Source organism: Varanus komodoensis, unplaced genomic scaffold, assembly GCF_004798865.1.
Source record: "Varanus komodoensis strain SLA01 unplaced genomic scaffold, ASM479886v1 scaffold1, whole genome shotgun sequence".
Classification (NCBI taxonomy): domain Eukaryota; kingdom Metazoa; phylum Chordata; class Lepidosauria; order Squamata; family Varanidae; genus Varanus; species Varanus komodoensis.
This window is the reverse complement of record NW_025335268.1, coordinates 44,391,716-44,419,500: the sequence shown is the minus strand read 5'-3', so window position 1 is coordinate 44,419,500 and position 27,785 is coordinate 44,391,716. Positions and strand designations below refer to the sequence as shown.

The following is a 27,785-nucleotide window of genomic DNA, read 5'->3' as shown; positions in this document are numbered from 1 at the left end:
TCTGCTGTCTCTTCTTTGACTATTCCTCCTCGGATGACCTGCCAGAAGCCGAGTCTAGTGAGCCGATCTGCCCTCCAAGCAGCATTGCTCTCAGCTTCTCTGGCATTATCTGTATTCACAGCCATGCTAATTTTAAAAGGTAACTACAGATGCCTTTATGTCACACTAGTGCTGTTCACCTAACATAGCAGAACATTGTGGGTTTTTATATACTAATAGTGAGGCTGCAGCACATGCAGTCACCATTTTATTTATTTGTTAAATGTATATCCCACTTCTTTCTCACATTGAACTCAAAGTGGCTTACATCATTTCCCCCTCCTGCTCTCAGTCATATTCCCACAACTGTACCCATGTGAAGCAGGTTTGGCTGATCATCTGTGACCGGCCCAAAGTCACCAGTTGGCTCCATGGCCAAGTGGGGATTATAGCCCAGATCACCTACGTCCCGGTCCCATGCTCTTAACCACTACACCACACTGGCTTTCAGTGGCTCTCATACCATTTTGAATATGGAACACCACTTAGAGATCATCCTGTTATATGAACCTAGCAAATGTGGACTATGCAAGAGTTAAACAATCCCATGGTCTCTTTTACCATCATGCTGGGGTGTTTGATCCTGTACAACCCCCAAGTTGGAGCTAGATATGTAATAGGGCCCATGCAGACACTACAGTTTTTTGTTATTTTTAAATAAATGTCCAAACACTGCTTTTCAGTCCTTCAATATACATAACGGAATCTTGAGCTGACACTGTGATCTTTTGCGTCGTCTTCTGCACCGTCAAAAAACCAACAACAGACAATTCTATCCTTGTTTCTGGCCACTCTTAAAATTTACAAGCATATATTATATCCATAATCCTATTTGCAGGGGTAACTTATAGCCTTCCAGATGTTTGTACCTACAACACCAGCCATGCTAGCTAGGGCTGATGGGAGTTGTATGCTAAAACATCTGGAAGACAAGTTTCCCACCCCTGCCTTGCTGCAATACCTCAAATGATGATGATGATGATGATGAAATAACATAATAACAAAAATGTAAAGTTGCAAATGTTGTTCAGTTCAGAATCTTGGGTGAGAGCAGCAGTGCAGCTAGGACTGGGACTCAGAGCTAAAGTGCAGGAATTAATGTATTGAAGAGTAGCAGAAGTCGGGAACAGTAGCAACAAGTCAGCACTTGAACTGGGAAACACCCTTTTGCTCCTGCAGTCGTGGTCGTGATACGATTTAAAATGGAAAACTGCCCAGGATCGGAACGTTTCTGTCTGCCCTTTTCATCAAAACTAGCTATTTACTCAAACGCACCACCGCAGGAGGGGAAGGAAGAACCCTTCTTGCAAATAATTACAATACTAACACAAATAAAAGGAATGGTGAGGTGGGGGGGGTACAGAGAGAGAAAGAAAGGGGGAAAAGACCAAGGTGAGTCATGTGGAGAAACCCAAGCTGAGAAAAGTCGAGGAAAAAAAGACCTCTTAAGGTCACTCGCGCGCGCTGACGTAACTGCAGGTAGCAGGTCACGTGCGGCGCGATCACCGCAGCGCCGCTTTTCACACAGCGCCCCCTGGAGGGCTCTGCCCGCAGCACGCCGAAGCAAGCGGTGTCACATGTCGGAAAGTCCCTCGTCCTGCTGGGTGTCTCTGCGGATGTGGAAATCCCCAAGGCTGGGGCTTTTTTTTTTTTTTTTAATGTTCCACGTACAAGTAGCAAAACAAGGGAGGGGGGAAGTACATCCACACACATACCCTGGCAGTGTTTCATTCCCGCTCTCCTAACAAGCACCAGCAGGAAGGAGGAAGGAAGCACAGCAGGGACGGACCGTGTTGTGGGGGGGCAGCAGCGGCGGCAGCAGCAGAAGCAAAGAAAGGAAAGCTCAGCCAAAAGCGTCGAGAAGCCACACACGCAGCTCTCCACCTCTTCTGTGCGCGGATTGCAGCCCCACTCGGCTTTTGTCTGGAAAAGGGGGTGGAATTCATGGGTCCCCCAAGTTGCATCGTGGTCCGAAGCCTGCTTCGTTTGGCCTGAGAAAGGATTATTAACCGTTGATTCCAGGGCCTCTCCTCCCAGCGACGGACAACAAGTAAGTCCTTTGGGAACTGCTCTTGGCCGCTGGGGGTTGCTTGGGGTGAGAGGCGCCCGCCTCAGGCCTGGTGCCTGCGATGCTCGGGAGCGGAGAGATGCGTCCTGCCCTGCCGTGCAACCCTCCGCCGGTGCCTACTAGCTGAAGGCCTTGATTGACAATGAAATTCATCCATTAAAAGCAAACAGGCAAAAGCGTCCGTCTGTTGCTTCTGTTCCTCTTGAGGTCGCTTGTTCCCACAGTCGGCTGCTGTTTGTGTAGGAACACTTCTCTTCAGAAAAACGCCATCGTAGCTTTCCAAAAGTTATCATTTCTAGGGTTCAGGATGCTTTGGGATTTTGCTTCATTAAACTGTTAGAACAGCTCTGTCAGGCCCTTAACTAGGCCAGTGGCTATGTAAGGAAAAGTAACCCCAGTTGACTTGGTTCAAACCCATACCCCTAAGTTCACTGTGGGTTGCTGAAATCATGCTGCGTGAACCCAGCTGAGGTAGCAAATTGTGGTTATTACCGCAGTTCACAACAGACCACACATACTCTTCATGGGTTGTTTGTGGGCTTGTTAGTGTGGCTGGGTTCAGACAACGTGAAAACTCAAGTTTCAACAACAACCAAATGTTCAGTGACAACCCATACTCAGAATGTTCAGCTCCTGGGTGTGAGTTGTTATGCTGGTTTCTTTGGAGCTTACACCCTGGTAAATGTGCATAGAAGTGGAGTCTTGGGTTAGCTTGACAGTTGGTGGACAGAGGCATGGAATGGACTTGGTCTTATGCACTGTGCAATACGAAAGACAGAATGGGACAAGAAGAGAAGTGGATCAAACTTGCAGTAGCATAAAAGAAAGAGAAAAATGTGTATCCCCCCTTTTATTTGTATCAATGTTATTTGTATGCAAGGTTTTGAATTGCACAGAAATCCTAATTGGGTGTAATGAAAAAGCAGTTTATTTTAGGCAACATAGAATGACAGTTACCTGCATGCATAGTTTAAGCCTTATCTAATTTGTTGCTTGGACTTCAAAATGCAAGAAGTATAGTTTACTTAAGAGACTGAAAGTTACAAGTCTTCCTCAAAACGAATCCTTAGACATAATGACGTATTTCCTTTTTTATGGGGTAATCTATATATACTTGGAAATACTTGTATATACTTTAGTGCCTGGGTCTCATACGCAAAATTAATTATGGGGCTGGAAAACTAAGCCCTTGCAACAGGCACTAAATATATACAGGTAATACTTGTTTGTTGCAAAAAGTTACATAATAGCATGACAGCTCATACAGATACTTATGAAGTATGTATAATTTCTCCCTTTTTAAGATAAAGGCATGTCACTTGGACATTACATGGTACCACACAGTATGCATGTTGTGTATGGTACCATACACATCAAAATCAATCTTAACAGCAAGGATGCTTCATTGCTCCTTCAAAAAATGGGTATTTGAGGGAAAAGATCAACCATTCATCTTAAGTGGTTTCTGGCTTTCACAGACTCTGAGGCTGACAAAAACCCATTAAACTCTGGGACTCACTTCTGAGTAAATATTAATAGGGAGGCACTAACAGATGTTTATGTATGTAAAGCAAAGCTAATCTATTGAACTCCAATTTAATATTCTTTAACAGCTTCTAACAGGGGTTATATTAACGAATGAAACCTGTGTTAAAGAGAGTTGAACTTGCAAACCAAATTATAAACTTAACTTGCATCCTCCTACCAGTTTTGTGAGCTGGTAGAAGCCCAAATCATTTTCCTGCCTGAGCAAAGCAGCAAATGTCCCCCACCTCCTTAAGTTATTTTGGTGCCTAACCCCGCCCCCCCCCAAAATTCCACAAGTATCTCTTCTCTCTGGCTCTAAAAATATAACAAAAACACATTGAACAACTAACACTTTGCTACCAGTTAATGACATTCAAAATAAGTTTCCTGAGGACATCTTTTCCTAATCATAGACTTGGCTTTAAGTGGTGGGCTTTAGGAGTGAAGGGGTCCTCATCTGTGGGTTTAGGCAACAACACAAGTAAAGCTGTTTCATTTGTATGACAGGGCTTGGAAGTGGAAACTGTTATATTTCCTTAGCAGAGCAATCCAGGAACCAAGAAATAGCTCAGAAAAGCCAGCAGTCTGACCTTTAAATTAGAAATTGCAGATCTGAACCCTCACAGCCGGCAAAGAAAGTATTGCACTGAGAAAATAGACCTTGGAGGATAGAAAGGGGGCTGTTCTGGAGGGAACTTCAGCCTCCCTCCTTCCATTCCTTTCCAACTGTCCTTGCTTAGATGGGCTGAAAATCTTGTCAGGTGAAAATAGAGAAGATGGGAAGATAGGGAAGTGAGGATTGCTTTTCTTCCTCTTCCCACCCTGCTGGTTTCCATCTGGCAGAACATAGTAATCTTAGGACACTCTATGTTTAGGGGCTTCCAAACAGTGGGTGGGTGGGTGGGCAGGCCATGGGATTGCATTTTAAATGCATTTAAAATGATTGTAAAGAATTGGTTAGCATATCACTGCAACACTCAGACACAGGTATGAGAGGTATGAGCTGTGGAATTTGACCTTCTTCCAAGTCAGATCATTGAGTCCATGGAGTTCAGTATTGTCAGTACTAGGGTGGGCAGCTTCCATGGATCCCAGGCCCAATTTCCTCCTTCCCAAACCACTTGGGAGCCACACACATCCCCAGAATGACCACCACTTTAAAACCAGGCGCATGCATAGTATGCGCAAGTTGGGTTTCCAGGAGGCTTCCAGGATCATAGTTTTGTGCCAAAACAAGGCATGTGCTCCCCATGCACTTTATTTGGAAGTAAAAGTAGCCTTTTTGCCACCACTGCCAAATTTTTGCAGCAGACTGGCCATCTTTTGCCATTGCTGCAAACCCAGAAGCAACTATTTCAGCGGGGATCACCAAAAAAGGGTCAGCAGGGCTGCAGTTTGCTCACCCCTAATCTATTCTATTCTTCTCCCTCTTTTGTTAACCCTGCCTGGAGATGCCAGACATAGAGCACAGAACCTTTTATATTCAAAGCATGTGTTCTACCCCTGATCTTTAGCCCTTCCCAGAAGGGCCTTAACTGCTTCACAAGGCATCAGTTCAGCTTTCATGTCTGGTCAGTACAACGTTATGGAGAAATGGCATATTGGAAGCAGCCCTTAGAGGAAAAAGTGGCATTTCAAGTTCTCCTGGGGAAAAAAAATGCTTGGGAGCCATTTTATTGCATATCTTTAGGCTACAATCCTGAATACATTTATCTGGAAGTAAATCCCATTTCTATTGGAGAAATTTAGGTCCTGGTGGGTATGCTATTTCAGTTAACACAGTGTGACTGGTTGAGAGTTGAAAAACAGAAGTTCATCCTGCATAATGTGTGGTGATCAGTTTGAGGAAGTAATTGCTAAACAGTGGTGTCAAGGCCTTGCATATCAGTAGAATGCCAGTCCTGGGCAATTGAGACAGTTCAGTACATGCAGTCATACACCTCTTCCATGATGATGTATAGAACTGCCTGGTAGTTGAGCAAATCAACAGAATGCTGAATTTTTGCTAGTGGACATAATAAGAGGTTCCCAGAGCCACATTATTCTATGGAACTCAAACTTCCTAGGTGGCAGGACCAAATCCAGGCTTCCTTGGTTTCATCATGTGCCTTCTGACCATGTCCTGGAAGTATAGCCCTTTCCTTCGGCATCAATCCCATTGAACTTTTTCTGGGCAGATATGCATGGGAGCAACGTGCAAGTGCAATCTTTTCTTTATCGTTTTTGGCAGGAAATATGTGTGGAATCTAACTATTATTATAATTATACATATTAGTATAATTATTATTCCAAAATTTTGTCCTCACAAACAAAAAAAACCCACTAGGGTCAGAATTGGGTTTTTCACAGCATGGATGCAAACATTATCATCTGCTAATGTCTCCTCATCACACCAAATTAAAGTATGCCTACAATGCTTGGTTAATTAGTTGATAACCCAAGCCAATATGCTCCTAGTTGTTACTAAGTTGATAGAAAAAGCATGAAAATGGGAAACTTAGTTTACTTGCATAGTCTTTGCAAAGCGTGAGCTGGCATTTAAAATAATAGAAGTGGTAGCTTTAAAATGGATAATGAGCTTTGTGCAGAATTCTGTAGAGGGCAAAATTCACTAGCTCTACACCTCCTAAGGATGAGATGTAATAAATAGATACTTTTCTGGAAAAGTCTCATTGTCATCCATGGATATCAACAGGGTCCTGAATAAACAGGATCAGGCTGATCACTGGATACTTTCAGGACAGGCAGTGCATTCCAGAGCATGATACTAGTTGTACCTTAGTGATAGGCTGCTGTTGGCAGAATAGGAATGTTAATTAGCTTTCTAATGGAGCTTAACAAATTGGATAGTCTGTTATTACTTAATGCTGGAAACAACCCTTTGTAGACAAAAGCAGGCGTCTTTTACTGATGTAATCATCCCTAGTTCATATGAACTTTCCCACTGACTCAAAATTCTCTTTTGGTATTAAGTACTTGCGGGAGGGAGACCTCTCATTTGAAGTGGGAACTTTACAGTTCCAAATACATACCAGTGTAATGTGTACACCCCTATAGTTCAATCAGTTTAAATTTGCATAGGATTGTGTAGGAGGATGCCTCTATTCCTGGAAGAAAAGATGAATGGCATGGACATTGCAGTTTTTATTTATGCTATTTATTTTTTGAAGTTTTCCTGTATTTTTATGCATGTGTTTATTCAACGTTCATTCAGTTAATGGAGGATGTACAAGATAAATATTCTAAATCAACACACTGGACGAGCACAATCTAACCAAAGTTAAGCAATTGTTTGGCCTTGTGTTTACAGAGAAATGTTTTGAGTGCATACTTAACTTCTTCATTGAAACCAATGCCAGTTAAGTTCCTAATTTTGAGCAGACCATGTTTTTAATTCCTGCGGTTGAAAATAATGTCTTACTACTATATTAGAACCCATCTTTATGCACATTTTTTTTTTTTTTTGGAAATAGGTTGCATTCATTTAAGCAGGAATTGTTTCCTGTTATGGTTTGGGGTTAGTATTTGTCAGTATTTCATGATCTTTCTATTGTAGAACAAGCAATGCCCATTTTCAGCTACCTTCTCTGCCATAATCCAGGAAATCTTGTTTGGATGATGCTATTTTTAAGTGCCTTTCCTAAATAGCTTGTGTTTATTATTTTTAATTTTACAAGTTTTAAAAACTGAAATATGGTATGTTCCAACAGCTTTGAAGTATTATAATCAGGGGGAAATCGCTTGGTTCTGGAACCTAGATAAAGAGGATAGAGGGAAAAACAAGGCAACTACATCCTTTCTGGTGCATTCCTTGTTCAGTCTTGAGTGTTCCAGTACAGAGCAGGTGTGACATCTCAGCACACCAGTGAAATACCAGCCCTCTCTGCCTTCTCTCCATAAACAAGATGTGTGGTTTATGTGACTGTAGGACTGGAACATTCTTGTTTCACCTATCTTCCTACTTCCTTAAACATTATCCATGCTGCCCAAGTCACAGTGTGTGGTTTTTTATGCTGTCCACTGTAGTTAAACATGAGAAACTGAGCAATGCCATGTGCTCCCTGCAAAGCCCCCCTCTATTAAAAATTCCCCAGGGTCACCAGTCAGTGTGATCATAAGGGGAATATGGAATGGAAAAATGCATGGGGGATTCTAAGCTAGGAGGAAATTCTTTGTCATCTGAATAGACTTACAGCTGAGTAATCCTGGGTCTCCACTTCTGTGCTGTTGGGCACACCCCAGAGTACTCTCAAGAACTGACTTAATCTGAAGGACGCTTCTTAGATGCAGATTTATTTTCCAACCATCAGGTACTTGTCTGTCATACATTCTACGCAACCATCAGTAAATGTGGCTGGTAATTTGAAGACATCCGTACCCAAGAAGTTGCCTCTGTCTGCTGCTGAACCTGTATTGGAGAAAGCACTTAGGATAAACTATTTGCTGTAAAGTAAACCATGACTAGAGAACTTAGGGCTTTGTGCTATATTGTTGGGAAAAGGTGACTTAAAAAAAAACACCCTTGTTTTACTAGTGCTGCTTCTCCTCTTAGGTTCCTTCTAGAATAATGGCTGGCTCACAAATCATTCCTCAAGCTTTATACTTGAGCAATATGCTGAAAGCTGTGAAGATCAGAGAGAGAATGCCTGAAGACCTTGTCAAGTGCACCAATGGGATGATCCATCATTTTAAAACTATGCATAGGTACACCATAGAGATGTTCAGGATGTGTCAGTTTTGCCCTCAGTTTCAGGAGATTCTTCAAAAAGCTCTTTTTGACCAGGCAACCCAAACTTCACTAGAACGTCAACGGAAGCTGAACTGGTGTCGAGAAGTTAAAAAACTTATGCCACTGAAGACTAATGGTAAGTCAAGTTTATTTTATCACTGTCTTTGCAGGATATAATTATGTTATTTATTCCATTAATGAACCTTGTGTTAATACTGCTCACTTAGAATTGCTTTAAAAAAAATAGGAAGTGGCTTTTCTTCTTTACTTCGAAGTGAAGTATGTGCCTTATATCAAATGGGCATCTAGACATACATTATGTGAACGTTGTGGATCTATCAGAATTCCAGTGTTTACTATTTTAGATACAGCATTAGAAGCCTAGCTAAAAGATAATCAGGCCCCTTGTATATCTTCAAGTGTCCACAAGTTGGCATTACCTAGGTGTTTTCATCTCATATACAGCACTTGTGCACTTACCCCCACATAAAGCAGTGTTCTGAAAAGTAACACAAAACCTCAGAGGATTTCTGAACTGCTAGCATAATATCCAAAATAGTAAAGGGTACATTCCCTCCATTATTGTTTGTGGCACTACCTTGCATTTTCTCAGGCTGCTCTGACTTAACGGAGAGCTGAAACTCATTTGCTCTCAGAATTACCTTTTCCCCATACAACAGGCAAATGTATTTGCTGCATATTTATTCTACCCTTCTTCCAAAGGAGAAGTTCAGCTTAATGAACATGGAATTAATATATTTTGGAGGGCTTAAAAATAATGTTGGCCTTCGTTCAGAAAACTGATATTTTCAAAAAAACTTAAAAGCCAGTGGCCCATCTGCACTACCGGCACAATCTGAAGTCTTCTTTAAATCATTCTGCATGGAAATGATTACCATGTGAGAGGCTTTCATATTGGTGGACCCTCATAAATGCATAGGTGCCCATTCCACACTAACATTTGGTCTTTTGATGCAAATATACATGAATGTTTGCATTCCTCTGATCTCAGAAGTGTATACAACAGGGAATAGATTGCAACATAAAAAGGCAAAACTGTAAGTAGTTTCATGTAGACAAGCCATACAAATGTGTCCCTTGAGTCATGAATCTGCAGTGCATAGGGTCATTGTGTCTTTCTTGCAAAATCTGAGAACCAATGTGCCATAGTGCAACTCAGGAGATATGGGCATCAGTTCCCACACACCTGTGAAACTCACTGGGTGACTTTGGGTCAGGGACTGTGGCTCAACCTAACCTACTTCAGAAGCTTGTATGAGGAGAAAATAGAAAAGAGGAGTAGGTGAGCAGTTATGCAAGCTGCCCTCTGTTCCTTGTAGGAAAAAGGAAGGATATTAATATATTAAATAAAAACAACTTTGTATGGCACAGAATAATCTGGTCAAGAATATGAGATGGTGATTTCTAAGTAGGGTTTTTCTCCTAGTAATTTTAGATCATGAAATATCTTTACTGGGGCCCTCCAAGACCAGATTGTTCTGAGCTGCAGTGTCTTGCAGCTTATAGCAAAACATGTACCTTATTTACAATGCAATAATAAAACCAACATAATGCTTGAAGCAGCAGTTAGCACTGTCAGAATGCACCTCTGGTGTTTGTTAGTTACTGCTTCATATATAACTTCAGAAGTGTGGAAAGAGGATGTGCAAACCACTTGCACATCCTCATTTTGGCCCTTCTGGTAATGTCTATAGCTACTAATGAATATAAGTTCCTTCATATTACTGATTCATCTTGTTTGCAAATCTCCCAAATTCTGCAATATCCTTTTCATATCAGTTCCTATATATAATCCATACAGGCCAGATCTTAGCCAGGACTAAAAGTAAGTGAGCATGCTCTTGCAGCAAGACAAAGAGAGAGCAAGCACATATGTGCAGTACACCATCAGGTTCCAAATGGTCTCTCATGGGATTGTGGACCCTTCATGAATTAACAGGACAGATGTCAGCAAGGGGTCCTGAGGAGAATATAGCCCAAGGAGTTCAGAAGGTGTTGCCTCTAGGGCAAGGGCTGAAACAGTTAGCCTGGTCCTAAAAAGATAGACATTTTGGGCTGCCTTACTCCAGTGTACAAAAGCTATTCTTGTGCAGCTGTCTTCCTTTATATTCTTGCATTGCCAGATCTATTCACTGGTACCTTCAGAAATAAACTCTTCTTAGATTTAATGGTTTTGAGTTAGTTTCAAAACATAGACCATATTTCACTTGAAAGCAAAAAAATAGCATAGGGAATGAGCCAAATATTTATGGCTCATTCCTTTATGCCCAGGGGGAAATCTTCATACATGTAGCTTCGTGAATTCAGGAAGGAACTCCATGGCCCAACCTTCCCCAACTGGTTCCTACCAGTAGTGTTCTACTACAAATTCCCCAGCCAACAAATCCATGCACACTGGAGATGATGACAGTTGTCATCCAGCAAATGTGGAGGGCCCCAGGTTTGGGGAGGATGCAATAGGTATTTGACTGAGTCTTCCCTCTTCCCCATTGGCTGCTTTGGCTATGCATTGAATGTGTGAAGGAGGACTTGCATAATTCCAAATGGATAGGCATGTTGTGGTGCCTTCTTCTCACATGCTGGCTAGCAGCCACCAGGTTTGGCATGGCCATTATGACACATCTGGAACAGTGGACCTTGTAGGCTTAGAGGTAGTCTGTTGTGTTGCAGACAGTGGATTTTCCATTCATATGAAGAGTTCTGTGTGCACAAGAGGACATGCTAAAGGCATAATGATCATTTTAAAATTCAAATAATGTTTACATAGCCAATAGTTCCAAATATAGCTGTCCTTATAGTAAGATGTACACTTTTGGAAAACATCAGTTTTATCCGTTTTGAAAGCAAGGAAATAAATGCATCAGTGATTTCAGTAGAAAGTTGTACAAAGTTTACATGCAACTGTGGAAATTAGGGTAATGTACAGGCCATTCATATGTTTGAGGATAATAGGGAGGAACATAATTGTCATTCTTAAAAAAAGTTGGAAGGAAACCATGTCATTTAAAAAGATTCCAACATCTACTTACTAGCAATTTCGCTTCTCTAATGAATAGGCATTCCAGCTTACCCTAACCACACCCTCTTGGAAAGTCCAGTGTGTACTTCACAGTTCAAATGTCTGCACATCAGAACAAGAAGTACAATAGCTGTTACTCAATTGCTAGTCAAATAGCTTAACACTGGGGAATTCCAAGTGTTGCTTAGGGAATTTTGGACTGGTGGTTCTTCATAAAGAACTGAAAGCGAGCACACACAAGAGAAAGAAAGCTCTTTATCTTTGGTCTAGATTTTGCAAAGGGAAATTTTTTACAGGATGTAATAATTGTCCTATTTGTATGCCATCTTTTTTCTGTGTGTTAAGCCCAAAGACTGCACATTAGCTCTGCTGTAAATTTCATGAGGGTTTTTGCATTTTTATTTTTACATTGCATTTAAAACTGTTTGTTTTAAATAGGATTGCCAAACACAACTCAGCAAGCGCATTCCTCCTGTGAAAATCCCTTGAGTTATTGTAGGACAGGGTAGGCAACTTGTGACCTTCCAGAAATTTTGGACTACTGCTCCCATGATCCCTCACAATTGGCTGTACTGGCTGGAGCATATGACAGTTTGTAGGAACAAATGTCTGAAGGGCTACAAGTTGCCCACCTTTGCCTTTGGTTACTGTGCCCATTTCGCTGAACCAAAATGCCCAGCTAACCTTTTGTGACCTGGTGCTGTTGCAGTTAAAGGGCTTGGGGAAAAGGAGGCTGCACTTTTCATGGGACAAGTTTCCCTCTGCTCCTCCAGCTAGTTGGGTAGCAGTGAACTGAACAGAGCTAAAATCTGTCAGCACTTTTAAGCCATGATCCTCTGTCTTTCTTGCCAAGGCAACAGAAGCAGTGTGCAAAGTCCAGCAGAAACCATTTTCTCTTCTGTCAGCTACTTTACCAGGAAAGAAAAAGGGACCCCAGTTTTTCAGCAGAAGGCTGCTTTTCCTTAGCAGTGTGCAAAGTTTGAAGCAAGGTTTCTGCTTTACTACAATACCTCCCACCATTTATCTCCCTGCAAGCATTCCAGGCAAAGGTTTTTGTTTTTGGTTTTTTTGCACTTATTTACAGTATTTGTATACCACTCCATATCTAGGCATATTCTGGAGTTGTGAAGGGTAAAAAACCAAAACAATAAAAGAATAAAACCATACATTAAAAATAAGACAACCTTCAGACCGTGATTAGTCGGCAAGAAAAACTTCCTGGAATAGGGATGTCTCAGAAGGTGCTGAAAACAGCACAGTGTTGGTGTCTGCCTGGTCGCCAGAGGCAGGTAATTCAGCAGAAATGGGGTGACCACACTTCAGGCTCTTTTCCTGGTAGACTCCAGTCAGGTATTGTTCCATGTGGAACTACCAGGACAGTGTCCTCTGATGATCTCAGTGTCTGGGCAGGTTGATAAGGAATAAGAAGCTCTCTCAGGTACTCTGGACCCAAGTCATTCAGGGTTTTCTTTGCCTGGAAAGATCATATTGTATTTGTTCCAGGCTTTCCTTTTAGATTAATATTCATTTGATATGTAATTGATAATTATTCACTTCTGTATTAAGATAGGCAGTCTGCAATGTAACTGCTGTTTTGCCTGCATACTAGTATTCAGATCCCAGATCTATTCTGCATATGATTCCTACACTACCAATAAGATACCTGTACATAGAAGACAGAACAATGGATCTGTTCTTGTGTGTGTGTGTGTGTGTGTGTGTGAGCTTCCCTTTGGGATAATGTGTTCAGTACTATTTTTACACATGTACAAGATGCCTACCATATTTGGTATGGAGATGATGGGTTAGCAACATCCCATGATTTTTCTGTGTTCAGCTAAGAGAAATGGGGCAGCAGGACTAGGATCAGGAGGATGGTAAGAGAGAATGAAAATAGATAACCTTGCACTCCATTTGTCTGCTATTGGGAAATTCCCAAGAAGTTTAATTGCTCCTGCTGGGAACTCCCAGAGCGTTGACAATTTATATGGAGATTTATTGGAGATTTAATTTTGAAGTATTTAAATGGGAATAGGTATGATCTCCATGGTGGGTTGCTTGGCATTTATTTTATTTTGATGCAGCTTTAAACACTTGTTTCATTTCATTTCAGGAGATGGAAATTGCCTCATGCATGCCACATCCCAGTACATGTGGGGTGTCCAAGATGTTGACCTTGTCCTGCGAAAAACGCTATTTAGTGCACTCAGGGAAGTTGACACACGCAACTTTAAATTGCGTTGGCAACGGGAAACACTTAAATCTCAAGAATTTGTGGAGACAGGACTCTGCTATGACACCAGGGTAAGGCAGTTGATTTATATAAGCCAAGAATGTTTCAGACCCTGGCACTATTGGTTTGATGGTGATTTTCCATGCATAATTACCAGGATGGGAGAGACACTACGGTGGAAAAATAAAATTGCTAGGCTGTCAACCAGTTAAAACATTTTAATTCATTAACACACTAGAATACTCAATCTGATAACAAAGTGTTTTCCTAAAGTGGAGTTTCCTAATTAAGTTAACCTCTCCAGAGATGGGTTATTTCCATGGACCACCCACATCTCCAAAATTTTGGCATGTCTGTGCTGTTCCTTTTATGGGAAAGCTCGCTTCCAGAAACTGTTACAGCACAGGCAAAATAACAGTAAAAAACCCCAACAACAAGGAACCATACAGGGAGGCACAGACTTTCCCTTAAAAGATCCACATCAAGTGTGACTTCCTTCCTGATTTCTGTTGCTCTTTGCAAGAATGTGCTAGTTAAAAGGAAAAATTGTCCTCAGCTGTCTGAGCATCTTCCCTCCTGCACTTGCTAGCCCACCTTTTCCCAGTCTGGAGTCCTCCAAATGTTTTGGACTTCAGCTTTCATCGGCTCCACCCACCATGGACTGTGGTCAGGTATGCTAGGAGCTGCAGTCCAAAACATCTGCAGGGGTATCAAATAGGGCAGAGTTGTGCTAATCTATGTACCTGCCTTGAGGCAACAGCCCAATTGGCCTCCAAATTCCTTCACTCCCAGCAGGCCTGCAGAAGTAAGGGCAGATAGCAGCAAAGCTGCTCCGGTTTGAAATTGCAGCCTTGCAAGTAACAACTTGTTCAATCACTTGTGGGGGCTAGAATTATCTCTAGGAGACCATGCAGGAGAACAGAAGGGAGCTGTGTGCTTTTTTCACTTCCAGGCTGTCAGCATGCCTAAAGGACAGGCAGAGCCAGCCTAACACCCTTACACACATGCACACCCAGAGCTGGGTAGGATAAGGATCAAGCATCCTTCCACTAATAGAAAGAATTGGTGTTGGCAGGGCGACATGTCCCTCACTGAGGTCTTGGATACACCTGAAGAAAGCTCTGCAGGTCCTCATATTGCATCCCTCAACTTTTCTCCCATTTGAGTTAATGGGAGGCAAGGGAATGAGAAAATCCCAGCTGTTGTGAAAGTTTAATACTCTGGTTTTGGTAGTGGACCCCTCTCAACTCACCTTCCCAGCTCCAGTACTTAGCCTTGTGCTGTAAGGTTAAACATACTTACCAGGGAATAAGTTCCATTGAACAAACTGGGATTTGCTTCCATTTAAACATGCACAAGACATAAAATAGTTATCAGTAAGCAGATACCCCAGGTTTAAAAAATGGTGGTTTCTTAATATGTGAAGCCTAATTTGCGGGTCATGGGTAGGGGTGATGAGGAAGCCTGAGAGGTTGGCTCCAGTTATAAATCAGTGCAGGTTCTGTATATTTGGTGTACTCATAATATGAATTCGCTTACTCTGTAATAGAGATATATGTGGGGGATGTTTTAGCATGGGAGGGCTCCAACCTTGCATGATAGTAAGCAATGTGCTTTAAATTTTATTTTTTCCCTTAGAACTGGGAGGAAGAATGGGAGAACCTCATTAAAATGGCATCGGCAGAAATGTCAGTCGCCCAACAGGGCCTTCAGTATAACTCACTGGAAGAAATTCACGTCTTTGTTCTCGTTAACATCCTGAGGCGACCAATCATCGTTGTTGCAGGTAAGAAGTTATGGATGTAATGACAAACTTTAAGGCCCCATTTTAAGAAGACACGGTGCCATTTTGAAATGTTGCCCTCACATAACAATTACTAGAAGGGGAGAGCTGACCGAGTAGCCCCACTCCCTGCCCATGCCCATGCAGTGAGGAAACCTACTGAACATCTCTGGGCGTGCCACCTGTTCCGAGGCACTGCACAGTCAGGGTTTCAGATCATGGGAAGAGACTTGTGCAGGTTTCTACACTGTAAGCGTTTCTCCAGTGTGACGGGGAATGCTTGCAGGGGGCTTTTAGTATGTTTTATATCCCACGTCTTTGAAATGGCGTCACACAGACTCACCTGAACATGTGCCAGCGTGGTCAAAAATACTAACAATTGGGCCATGACCAGTAGATTATCCTGTATATTGAGGAAGCGACCACAGCTCCTAAAATCCAGAATCCAGAAGTTGTTTCAAATTAGTGGACATGCAAGTGGGTACTGATAAACTGGAGAGTGTCTGCTTCTCATGGGAGCAAAGAATTCTTCAGATCATTTGGCTTAAATTGCCACATTTCTATGAAATCCCCTAAAATTGAAAGAGCCTTCAAGGTTAACTGTATCCACAACTTTAAAGAAACAAAACTGTTCAAACACAAAGAGAGTTGCTTGCCTTGTTTGCAAAAGCAGTTTAGGTTTTGTTTCACTTTTTATACCATTTCTGCTAGCTTAAATATTTTTTTCACAGTGTCGTTTATATTTCATAAATTTAAAACAGAAGGTGTCTTGCCTAATTTGTTGGTGACCCAAGTTTTGTTTAATAAATCTCTTCTCTTCTTTTCTCTTCTTCAGACAAAGTACTGAGAAGCCTGCAGTCAGGTTCAAGCTTTTCCCCTGTGAACGTTGGTGGAATTTACCTACCTCTCCACTGGCCTGCAGAAGAGTGTTATCGATACCCCATTGTCCTCGCCTATGACAGTATGCATTTCACACCACTGGTTGTGCTGCAAGACAGTGGCCCAAGTAGGTCCCCAGACATTGTCTATCTATTCTGTACTTTATTCTCTTGCTCCTTCTCCCCACCATGCCAACAGTCACAAACCTATTGGGAGGTCATGTGGTTGAACATGAAATATCAACTTTGTGTGACTTGTAATGTTTGCCCCTTGATAAATGCAACCCAGTTTCATTACTGCCCTTTGGATTTAGCCCTGCATGCCATTCTTGATTACAACTGCAAGTTCATACTGTTAATGTTGCTCTCTGTGGTGTTGTGCACATAGCTGTCCCATTTGATTCACAGCAGTAACTTTCTCCCCACAGAGATCCGGGCCATTCCACTAGTCACCTGTGAAAGAGGCAGGTTTGAAGACTTGAAGGTGCACTTTCTTACAGACACTGAAGAAAGGGAGAAAGAAAAACTGCTAAGGGACTATCTGATGGTGATAGAAATTCCTGTGCAAGGCTGGGATCCTGGTACAACCCATTTCATTAATGCTGCCAAGTGAGTCTGAGCCTTCTCTCATCCAGTGTTATAAAACACAGTGATAAATCTTTCTGTGTGAAGTAATTAGCCTCTTACATCTAGATGCCTTTTTCAAAAAAGATGTTTCTGGTTTTAGTGTAGCTCTTTGTCCTGGAGAACTCAGAGATGTTTGTTTGTTTGTTTGTTTGTTTAGAAAATTTCTAAATAATTTCTATGCCACCCCATTCGCTGAAGCCTTGGGCGGCTCACAAAACATTAAAACATTGTTCAGCAGCAGTAGCAAAGAGCCACACAAAAAAAAATCCAGGCCAGTTCTGGAAGATACATACCTAACGAATACCCTGCCTCAGCACCTCAGCAAAACCAGTAAATGAATATCCAGAAAATGCAGTATTTCTCCAAGTAGGTCAGGCCAGGAAGGATCGAAGTTATTTTGGCTTACCCTTTGAAGAAATAACCCTCAGACAGGAGGAAGATTCACATAAAGCTCCCCCACGCTGAAATAATTGTGTAAGGAATTCTGCCTGCTACAGCCACATATTAAAGCAACACCATGTTTGGCCCATGTGGAAATGGATCTCTCCTTATGTAGAGCTCCTTCTTGGGAGAGGGGGCCCCCAATTGAACCAGGACCTCCCAGTGTGGGAGAGTGCTACGCATGTACATCAGAGCTCCTTCTTAGGCTAAAGGAGCATGCAGACAGGCAAGTGTTGCCACCACCACCTCCAGCAGCAAGGGAATGGCTGCAGCACGTGGTAGGAGAAGGAGCTAACGTGTGGTCCTTTCCCCACGCCCCTCTTTCAGCAGTGCGTATGTGTGAGAGAGGCTCTCTGTAGTGACGTGCCCAAGGTCACTGGTTAGTTTTAATGGCTACGCCAGTGATTGGAATCCTGCTTCCCCAACTGTGCTTCAACACCACCCTCTACAGTGCTGCTATTATCTCTGATCTCAACAGATAACAGTGGGATTCCTCCAAGGGAGGTTCCTCTGCTTGGAGGCCAGAGTCTGCCCCTAAAGGAAGCCAAGGAAGCTCAAGAAGCTGTAGGTCAGACAAGGAACTTCCATGACTGGAAAGTTCCCCATCCCTGTGTTAAAGACTGATATGAATGGTTTGTTTTTCCCACAAGCATAGGAATAGTATCCTGCTTCCCTCATTACACCAATTTCTATTATATTTCCATAAGTCAGAGGTACAGATTCTCTTCCAGCCTAAGGGCCAGATTCAATTTCAATTCAAGAGATGCTCTCGGGGCCACATTCCAGTGGTGAACTGGCCCAGAGGATAAATAGATGTGACCAAAAATACAAAAAAAAAACAAGCCTGCTGTAACTCAGAGCTCTTACTGCCAGTATATTAAGCCTTAGTAAATGCCCTTTGGACCTTTTAAAATGAGGTAAAAGTGAACAAAAGGCGCTAAAGCAAATTATCAATTTTTGGGGGAAAGGTGACTGATGAAATCTGTGAAACCTCAGATGGCAATATTTCTGCCTCAAGAGGGTTGGATTTGGTCCATGGCCCTATAGTTTTGCACTCCTGCCAATATGCCACATTTGACATCTTTCTGTATAAATTCAGCCTTGCAACTTTTAATGCTGCAACCATGTTGATGTCAAAGAGCAGCTAGACCTACTTCATATTTTTATTTTAAAATCTTTTTAATGGTATTTGCATTTTTGTTTGCAATTTTTATGGCATTTGCAATTTTTTTGGCTTTTTTATGCACTGTTGTAAACCACCCAGAGAGCTTCAGCTATGGGGTAATGTAGAGATGATGATGATGATGATGATGATGATACCCTGTTTTCTCCCAGGTATTTTAAGTTTGCTGTCTCTTCTCCATCTAATGGTACAGATTTCTTGTTCCTTTGCCTTGAAGGTTGGATGAAGGCAACTTGCCCAAAGAGATCAACCTAGTGGAGGACTACTTTCAGCTGGTGCAGCACGAGTACAAAAAGTGGCAAGAAAGCACTGAACCTGCCAGGAGAGAATGGGGTGCAAGGGATCGGCTGGAGCTGCACCTGTCGCAGCTGTCACTTGTGGAGGCCAAGTGTGAGACGCCCAACTGCCCTTTCTACATGTCTGTGAGCACCAAGCCTTACTGCCATGAGTGCTTTGAAGAGAGGCAACGGGGCACTAAGCCCAGGAGGAAGACTTTCCAGGCAGGGTGTGAGAAACCCCAAGCAAAAAGCTCTGGTTCACCAAAGGAGGAGCGAAGCAAGCCTGGTGCACGGACTACTGAAGAGACAGTGACAGGGCCTCGCTCTGCGCCCCCTACAGCCCCAAGCCTCTTTCTGTATAGTGAAACCACTGCCATGAAGTGCAGGACTCCTGGCTGCCCTTTCACCCTAAACATGCAATATAATGGGCTCTGTGAACGCTGCTACAACTCCCCAGAGCTGAATCCCTGCCATCAGCCAAAGGATTTGGACGGTGTGACCTGCACATTCTGCTTTCAGAACACCAATAGGACCTTCAATGGGATGTGCAGTGCTTGCTTTAAAAGGACTAGAGACTGCTTAGCAAGCACTGGCTCAGCCACCGCACCTTCAGGCCATCAGAGATCCACGTCTGACCCAACCCATCTTTCACAGAGCTTCCTGCAGCATTCCTGCCATGCACCAACTGGCATTGATACGAAGGAGCAGGAGGAGCGGAAGGGAAACAGTAAATGCAGGAAGCCTGGCTGCAACTTTTTTGGGACTTTTCGAAATGAAGGCTTTTGCACGCTGTGTTATTTTGAGTACCAGGAAAACAAAGGTGAGTTGGTAAATAAATTTCTATCTCATTTTTGCAATGTTTCTTGGACCAGCTAAAAGCAGAAGATCCCTCTGCTCCATCAGAACTTGCAAGGAAAAAACAGATGCAAATAGAATGAAACAGCTCTGAAGTATCTGTTAGGATGCTGTATCTCAAGGTGACACCTAAAGCCACAGCAGAAAGGCTTCAAGCTGCATTAGTCATTTGCAACAGCATAAAAAATTTCCAGTGCCCCTTTCAGATGTTGCTAAGGCATCCAGAAGAGGGTCAAGCCACACGTGCTTGTTTGTAGTACTGGAGGTGATCCTTTATTTTTTTAAACTGGGATTGAGCCAGCAGAGGACAGGTTAGAGATATCATGGGTAAGTCTGCAGCAAAGTAATAATTTGAGTCAACTTTCCTCATAGCTGATGCCCTCCAGATGTGTTTGGCTGCAGATCCCTCATTCCTAGTCATGCTGGTTGGGAATGTTGGATGTTGGTTGCATCCCAGGACATCTGGAGAGAACTAGACTGAGGAAAGCTGGCTCAGTCAGTGCTCAGCCTTGGCAGAGTTTGTTTAGACCACCTTGGGAAAATGATCTGATTTGCATTTAGATTGTTATTTGAACGTAAGTAGCTACTTTTTACTGATTCAGACCATTGAACTGCACTCCTACCTTGTGTCTGTCTGAGATTTTGGACTTACGGTTCTCAGAATTTTTCAGCACTGACCATACTGGCTGGGGTTGATTGGCACTGGAGTCCAAAACATCTAGAGGACACCAGCTGTGAGGAGGCTGGTCTATGCAGACTGGCAGCACTGGCTCTGCCAAGTTTTAGACAGGAGTTATTCCCTGCCCTACCTGGAGACCTTCTGCACGAAAAAATGGGCTACTCTGCCACAGAGAAAAGGCCCTTCAATGTTTTGAAAACAACAAAGGCATGGTTACTGGTTGGGGTTTCCTTCCGTTTTCTGTATTTCACAACTGTGTGATGAAAGTTGCCACATTCCAGGGCTAGAAAGAGTGTGGACAGCAGTCCTTAAAAAGTCAAAATGGTTCCGCTCTGGATGCTGCTGTCCCTGTAATATTGGTACTTGAGGGATAGGGAAGTTGGAACACAGACAACATGGCCCTTTAGCCATTCTTTGTTCTGTGTCTGCTTTGAGTTTGAAGTGACCACCTTCTTCCTGTTCTGCCATCATAGATACATCACTGGTTCATCAGAGAAGGTCTCAGCGGAGTGTGGAGCATTCCGGAACCTCTGCTGCCATGTACCAGAACACGGTGTCCTGCCTTGGTCAAGAGTGTGGCACAATAGGAAACACAATGCTTGAAGGATACTGCCAGAAATGTTTCATTGAAGCACAGAGCAGGAGGCTCCGTGAAGCCAGAAGAACTGATGATCAACTAGTGCGTCAGTCAGAAGTCAGTATACATATGAAACCCATTCATCCCAGTCTACTATTATGTGTGCCTTTTTTTAGGAATCCATAAAATTGTTAGTTTGTTGTCTGGATGGTAATACAGTATGAAGGACAAGCACCCACCCAGACTGAAAAGCTACAACGAAGATTCTGCTTTTGTTACCTAGTCCAAACAGTGCCATATCCAAAGCTTGTTGTGGATAATTTCTGTGAGCATTTCCAGAACAGTCAGTTTTCTTTATATTACATATCACAGTAGTCAGTGAAATTGCTCACTACTGGTGGGTGACCTGACATAATACAGTGTAATAAAATATATAAGCTGTATGACATAGGAATGGGTGGGAATCAAACTATCCAAACTGGAAAACCAGTGGTTTAGGTTAGCTTTAATGCTGAACACGTCTTTTAAAACCCAGCCAAACCAACAGGGCAGTTTTCATTTCACAGCCATCAGAATGTTCAAGAACATCAATGTATTTGTATTTACAAATACAATGTATTTCCTTTTCCTTTTCCTGTAACTGGAAGGGAACAACCTGTGCAAGGTTTTCTCCTGAGAACTTGCAGAGTGTGGTCATAAACTGTAGCTTTTTTTGGAGGAAGAATTATCCATTGAGGTCTGAAATGTTCTTCTGTGTTGTCCTGTCGAAACAGTCTGTCAGTCATATGCCCTGAATGAAAAAGCACAGATAGAGCCAAAACCAGACTGTGGCCACTGCCAGAACTGTTTTTTAACCTGTGTTTTGTTTTTAAATGCTTTCAGAGAACGGGACCGCACAGAGAGTTACACCAGACAACCGCAAGCTCTCCGAAACGGACGTGTGCCACGGCCTCTTGTAGGAACAACTTAGCGTCCAGGAGCAGTGACCTTTGTCAGGAGTGCGTGCGTGTCAGCCAGCGGGGACAGTCTGGGGGATCTCGGAGGGATGCTGCAATGGACGAGCTCCCCAAGCAGCTCTGCCGAGCCCCTGCCTGCGACCACTATGGCAATAACAAGTGCAATGGCTACTGCAATGAGTGCTACCAGTTCAAACAGATCTATGGGTAGCGAGAAAGAATGGACAGCTGTTTTTGCCAAAGAGAAAATGGTGCTTCATTCACAACACTCAATTGTCCTGCCATGAGCCAGTCTTATTCAATGTCACTGAAAAAGACATGTGACTTTGCAGGGAAAATGATAAGCTGAATCTTTGTATATATGTAAACACATGAGTGTGTGTGTGTGTGCGTGCACGTGTGCAGTGTGCTTTCAGGACAGGTTGCCTTTGTGAGAAGTTTCTGTGGAATCCTTGACTACATGCTCTTCTCCAGAACTTGGTGGACTTTGTTCTGTGCCATAGGCAAACAAGATGAACATAGACCTGGCTTCTTGCATGTCCAGTTTGCTGGTGCCTCTCTTGCAAATCTTCTGAATATCTAGTGTGCTGTGTGCAGGGAAACATGAAAGGTTTGAGATGAAGAGCTTGTGCATGATATCCATCACATGACCTGGGACTAGTTACCCCTGAAAATGCTGATCTCTGGGGAAAACCACGAATGAAACAAGTTTATTGGCAAGTTGTGGGAGGCATCTTTTAAACTTTTGCTGGCTTAACAGTGTTTTTAAATAGCTGGTCTAATTTTGTTTTTCCTTATTTCAGAGCTTCAGCACACACAGAACAGCTATAACCTGTTCTGTATACTACCTGGCCACCTAAGGTTGATCAGTAGTGTTCTCCCATTTAACATTCAGTATGCATTTGAATGAGGGAATAGCTGTTAACCCATCATAGTTTAGAAATATGAAAGGAACTTGGGTATGTTTCTTCCAAGTAGCTAAAATGGGAAAGTTTTCTCAGACTGAGAGAATTTTCTTTAGATGTAGAAGTTAATACATAATTGTTGGCACATAATGGGGTAAAAAAGTGACTAAAAATGGTTTGTGGTTGTCTCATTCATTTCAGTGGCTCTACTACATAGGGCCAATATCCTGTAAATCTGTTTGCAGGGATGGTAAATCAGCACACGTCCTGTGGTCAGTCAGTCAATCTGTCTGAAACACTGGGGGTTTTCCGAGCTGCTTATTCATCTTGTCTGCTTTTGCAAGCTGGACGCAGAAGGAAGCTGAAATGTCCCAGTCTAGATGTCAGTGGGAAATAAAGCCACACCTGCTGTTCATACTGCATTCTCAGACCTAAAGCGTCTAAAGTAGGGCCAAGAGCATGGAGTGAAGAGCAAAATGGAGTAACAGGGTTCAGCCTTGTCTCTTTTTCCTTTCACGCCCTCCCCTGTATTGTGACTACTGTTGTGAATGTCATGTGGTTGAATCATATCAGATATTGAAAGGAATGCCTACTCAGTGCAGCTCCTCCACAAGCCTCAGCTACTTCCATAGGGCCAAGTATGAGTTTTCAGTCAAGGTTATCCTCACCGCAGTTATCTGCCCCATCCCTGCTTGTGCTGCATTACATGTCAAGGAAATGGTATCAAGAACTCTGCAGTCTAGATCTTCATTTCTTTCCCTGCCCACTCATGAGTTTCTTCCTTCTGCTTTATGTATGACTTGTGGAAAAGAACATGCACACAAATCGATGCTTGTTCCGCTTTGCATGTGTGTATAACTGTTCATTAGCTTTCTCTCTTCTTCTTAACCAGAAACCATGTTTAACCTTCAGTCTCTGTGTTGTTGAACTTTCTTTATATAATTTTGTGAAGTTGCTCAAATGTGAAATGTTAAAATATTTATGTTATTTCAAAAATATAATTTTAAATTTGCACATTTTGGTATAATTTACTGTTTATTACATTTCCCCCAAACCCTCTGTGTAAGTATATAATGAGCAAATTCAAGAGCAAAAATAAATTATTTAAGAATTTATTTTATTCCGTTTCTATAATTGGAACATATATTTAAGAATTTGCTATATGTACATTTGTGTGGTCTACTCTTGCTAGATCCAGCTTTGTGGTCTATTCATCCTAGATCTAGTTAGGCAGGGTGGCAAGGGACAGGTATCAAGGATATTGGGTCCAAAAATCACTATTTGCCTATTTTTGCAAACTCAGAAGGGAAGCGGATAAAGAATTCAGCCTGAGCACCTTCTCAAAAACCAGTACTGCGGCCTGATAGAGCCAATCCCGTTGATCATGCTTTATTCGAGTACCTCACATCATGGAACTGCCTTTTTCTACATTCCTAGGTTGTACCTATCTGTTGTAATTAAGGATTTACTCATGCCTAGGTTCTTTTGTTGGGGCTTTGGGTGGAGCTCAGAAGCCAGAATACCATTTCCTCCCTGCCCAGTTGAAAACTCAAAGGCAAAACAGGGTTGGGTGGAAAAGTGAAGAGTTGCTGCAACAGCAGTCATATCAAAGTCTGCTTTGGGTCATCTTGCTATCCCATAGCTCAGGGGCACAGATCTTAAGCCCTGGGGTCCCAGCTCAGCCCTCCAGTTACCCCAACTTTGTCCTCCAGGAGTCCACAGAAACTATGCCTCCTTCCCCTGAACTCTGCTCCCTTTTGTGTGTTTTTCCCTCCATTCTAAAAGGTTGAAACACCTCTCCTGAGGTTTTATTACTGGCAGTGCAAACTTTAAGCTAAACTATGCTGTGATTTTTTGCAATCTTGGACCCTACTTAGCCCAAACAGCATTGGAATGTGGCTCAAGAGCTTTTCCAAAAATGAATTCACTCCTTGAACGGAAATAAATTCTACTCCCATACTACAACTATTTAAATCTGCTGGGAAAATTAGTGCAGTATGCAAAGCAAACTTTGGATTTTGACTTTATTTTACACTCCTGAATATCTGTGGTATTTTAAGGACTAAAGAAACAAGGAACTCTACTGCATCAAAAGCAGAAGTATGTTTTATATATATATTCATTTCTCCCTAAAATACTATTCATGCAGGTGTCTTTATGGTCTCAAAACATTATCTCATGCACTTTCTAAAAATGGCAGACCTGGAAAAAAAAAGATTATTTTAGGAGAGAACAGTAGCCAACAGAGGCATACTTTAAGGTTCTCAACACATCAGAATATCTGTGCTGTATTCCTCTGCCACAATACAGTCATCAGTAAGTTTCTGCCCAGGTGTGAACATTTTTACAATGGCAAGAGAATCCAAATGCTATGCTCACAGCACTATGGCAGGCTACATTTGTGAGGTCATAGGGAGCCTGCATATGTGTATTGACAGAAGGTTAGGGCCTGAACATGTAACTAGGGGCTTTGCTTGTGACATGTTTGAATCTCTCTTGGTAGGAGTTTGGAGAGTGGTAGGTCTGCTGATTATGAAAAGAAGCCTATCATGTGAAATAGATCAGGACAGGTAAACTGTGGGAGGTAAAAGTTCTAGGCTTCATTTCACCAAGAAGTTCTCTGGATGATACTGGACCAGTCACTGACTCTCAGACTAGTCTGCCTCACAGGTTTATTGTGGGAATAAAATGAAGATGGGGCATGGAAGCCACCTTGGGTTCCTTGCAAGAGGTGAAAAGTTCTAATACAAATGAGAAATGTGATCCTCCAAATATTTTGAAATACAACCCCTATTGTCCCCTATTGGCTGTGGTTGATGGGGATTGAAGTCCATGCCTGGAGGGTGTCCAGATTGGGAAAAGCTGCCCTGGGGGAAAGAGGATTTTGCTTTCTACATGGCCTAAGAACAGCAATTGCTATTACAGTATATTGTGAAATGTTGGGCTGGCAAATCCATGACCAGTTTACCAGCAGCCACTTCATGTTTCCATGTACCTATATCATAGAAACATAGAAACAGAGCAAGTCAGAAGGAGTCTCCCAGGCCATCTAGTCTGACCCCCGGCTCCGCTCACGATATAAGACATCACTGAATGTAGCCGCTTTCATTGGAAAGTATGATATCTGGGGCCTTTGCAAGCTATGCCAGTGCCTTTAGCTCTGTGATGATGTTCTCACACTAGCATCAAAGGCTGATCCCGCGGTGCCCCGCTCTGCTCTGGGCCCCACATTATTTTTCTGAGGCTCCGATCAGAGCCAGAGAGCTTCATTTCCTGCAATGACCCAGAATGTGATACTGCTTGGAGAGTATTGTATGAGGAACGTAAAATGGTGGCCAGAGCAAGAAGTCCAATGCTGCTTGGAGCACTGCTGCCTAGTGAAAGAGTAGGAGGACCACCAGAGGGTATTTTGCCTACTGTTCAAGGTAGGTATTTGCCTTGCCTGTTCAAGACTGGAGCTGACCTCTGACTTTAACACATACTAGGTTAATTTTCCCAGTTCGTACCAAAAACTGCTTCATTTAGCAGAAAAGTTATTTTTTCTACTTTCCTGAGCCTTCTCCCAATCTTCTGTCCTTCAAAAGCTGTGGATGCTAAGAGTTGTATCTAGCACATTTGGAAGGCATCAGGTTGGGGAAGGCTACACTGAGCTACATTTTGCTCCAAAAGCTGTAGTGGTAAGCCATTTGGGGCATTTAAAGCTAAGATCCTGCATAAGCTGTTTAGCTGACAGGTTTGGATTGTAAATCTTATTCCAAAGTTACATTCCCTATTTTATCAAGCCCTTACACATGCACACCAAGGCAGCTTTCTTTCTTTTTTGCTTTACCCTGTATCTAAAAGTGGATGACACAAGCTTTTCTGTTTTGCTGAACTACTGATTCCTGTTGTGTAGGCAACCAAATGTTAAAGGAATGCAATAACAGAAGAGGGGGTGGATGAGGATGGTGACCGAACCCTAACTACTGCTTAAGAATGAAATGAAGAAAGAACATTGGTGCCTTAACACTGCTGTTTACAGAACCTCTCGTTCAGTCTTTTCTGCTCAGCCCCACAAAGCTGTTACTTGTATCTTTCTGTCACAAGAGGTGCACCTTATTACTCTGAAGTACCTCATGCAAATGTGGCAAATCTTCTATGATAACCGCAAATCAAGCATTTTAAATGAACTGGTATTTCCCTGACCTCTTTGAGGAAGGTTGCACTTTGGATTACTAATACAAGAGATAATCAGGTTTCATAGGCCCAGTTCAATTTCCTGAGCCCACACTCCTGTTTCAGAAGAGTTGAGGCAGCTCACATGCGTGCTGGCTCATGTAAACTCTTCTCACTTTGCAAAGCCAAGAAGGCGGCCTTACACAAGTGCACGGGCTGGTGAGGAGAGCAGCTCCATACTGTGATAAAGCCAGCTGCTGTTCCGCTCTGGCCTGAAGTGGGGCTTTGTTTATTTTGTATATTGTGCTGTGGAAAAATGAAAATGATCAAGGTTAAGTTTCTTTGCAACAAGATTTGTTTGAGAATCTTCAGGCCAGTTTCTCAGACAAACCTTCCAGTGCTTTGCCAATCTACTAGCTTTTTCAGACATTCATCCTGGCCATACCACCTTTTAAGCTGCTCACTGAGCTGTTCAAATCAATAATGAAGTCGCACAGAGAAATTACTACAGGTTTTTTTGTTGTTTGTTTGGTTTTTTTTTTTTTTTTGCATGTAATCACTCAAAAAGAAGTAAATGAATGGCATTTGGCTGAATGGTCACCATGTCTTGAACATGCTATATTGACCCTGGCAGCTCAAAACAGACACAAATGAGGGCGGGGGACACCAAAGTTTAAGCCTCTGGCTCAGACTCAGTGGTGTCTGGGGCCAGAACAGTCAGTCCATGTCCTGGCAGAAAGCCCCTTGGCTAGGCCAAGACCTATAACTGCCTGGGATAAAGAAGAAGGCCCATCTTCTTCCCTACCACCCCACATTTAAGTACAGAAGCAGG

At 42.6% G+C, this 27,785-nt stretch overlaps 1 protein-coding gene across 1 annotated transcript; it reads left to right on the top strand.

Annotated features, from left to right (window-relative positions):
• The first annotated feature begins 1,685 nt into the window (after window positions 1-1,685).
• On the top strand, window positions 1,686-23,911 carry TNFAIP3 (TNF alpha induced protein 3). Its single transcript, XM_044423803.1, has 9 exons — window positions 1,686-2,089; window positions 8,187-8,499; window positions 13,517-13,707; window positions 15,275-15,422; window positions 16,255-16,425; window positions 16,726-16,906; window positions 18,766-19,646; window positions 20,834-21,054; window positions 21,820-23,911. Exons 2-9 carry the CDS (start codon window positions 8,202-8,204, stop codon window positions 22,102-22,104), a joined length of 2,376 nt encoding a protein of 791 aa, XP_044279738.1. The 5' UTR covers window positions 1,686-2,089; window positions 8,187-8,201; the 3' UTR covers window positions 22,105-23,911.
• The last annotated feature ends 3,874 nt before the right edge of the window (window positions 23,912-27,785 follow it).

Bases quoted from the DNA above. Each gene is read 5' to 3' on its own strand.
- TNFAIP3 (XM_044423803.1), top strand. From the start codon at position 8,202: ATGGCTGGCTCACAAATCATTCCTCAAGCTTTATACTTGAGCAATATG. The intron at 19,647-20,833 runs GTGAGTTGGTAA...CTGCCATCATAG, and splicing joins TGAGTACCAGGAAAACAAAG to ATACATCACTGGTTCATCAG. The intron at 21,055-21,819 runs GTCAGTATACAT...AAATGCTTTCAG, and splicing joins AACTAGTGCGTCAGTCAGAA to AGAACGGGACCGCACAGAGA.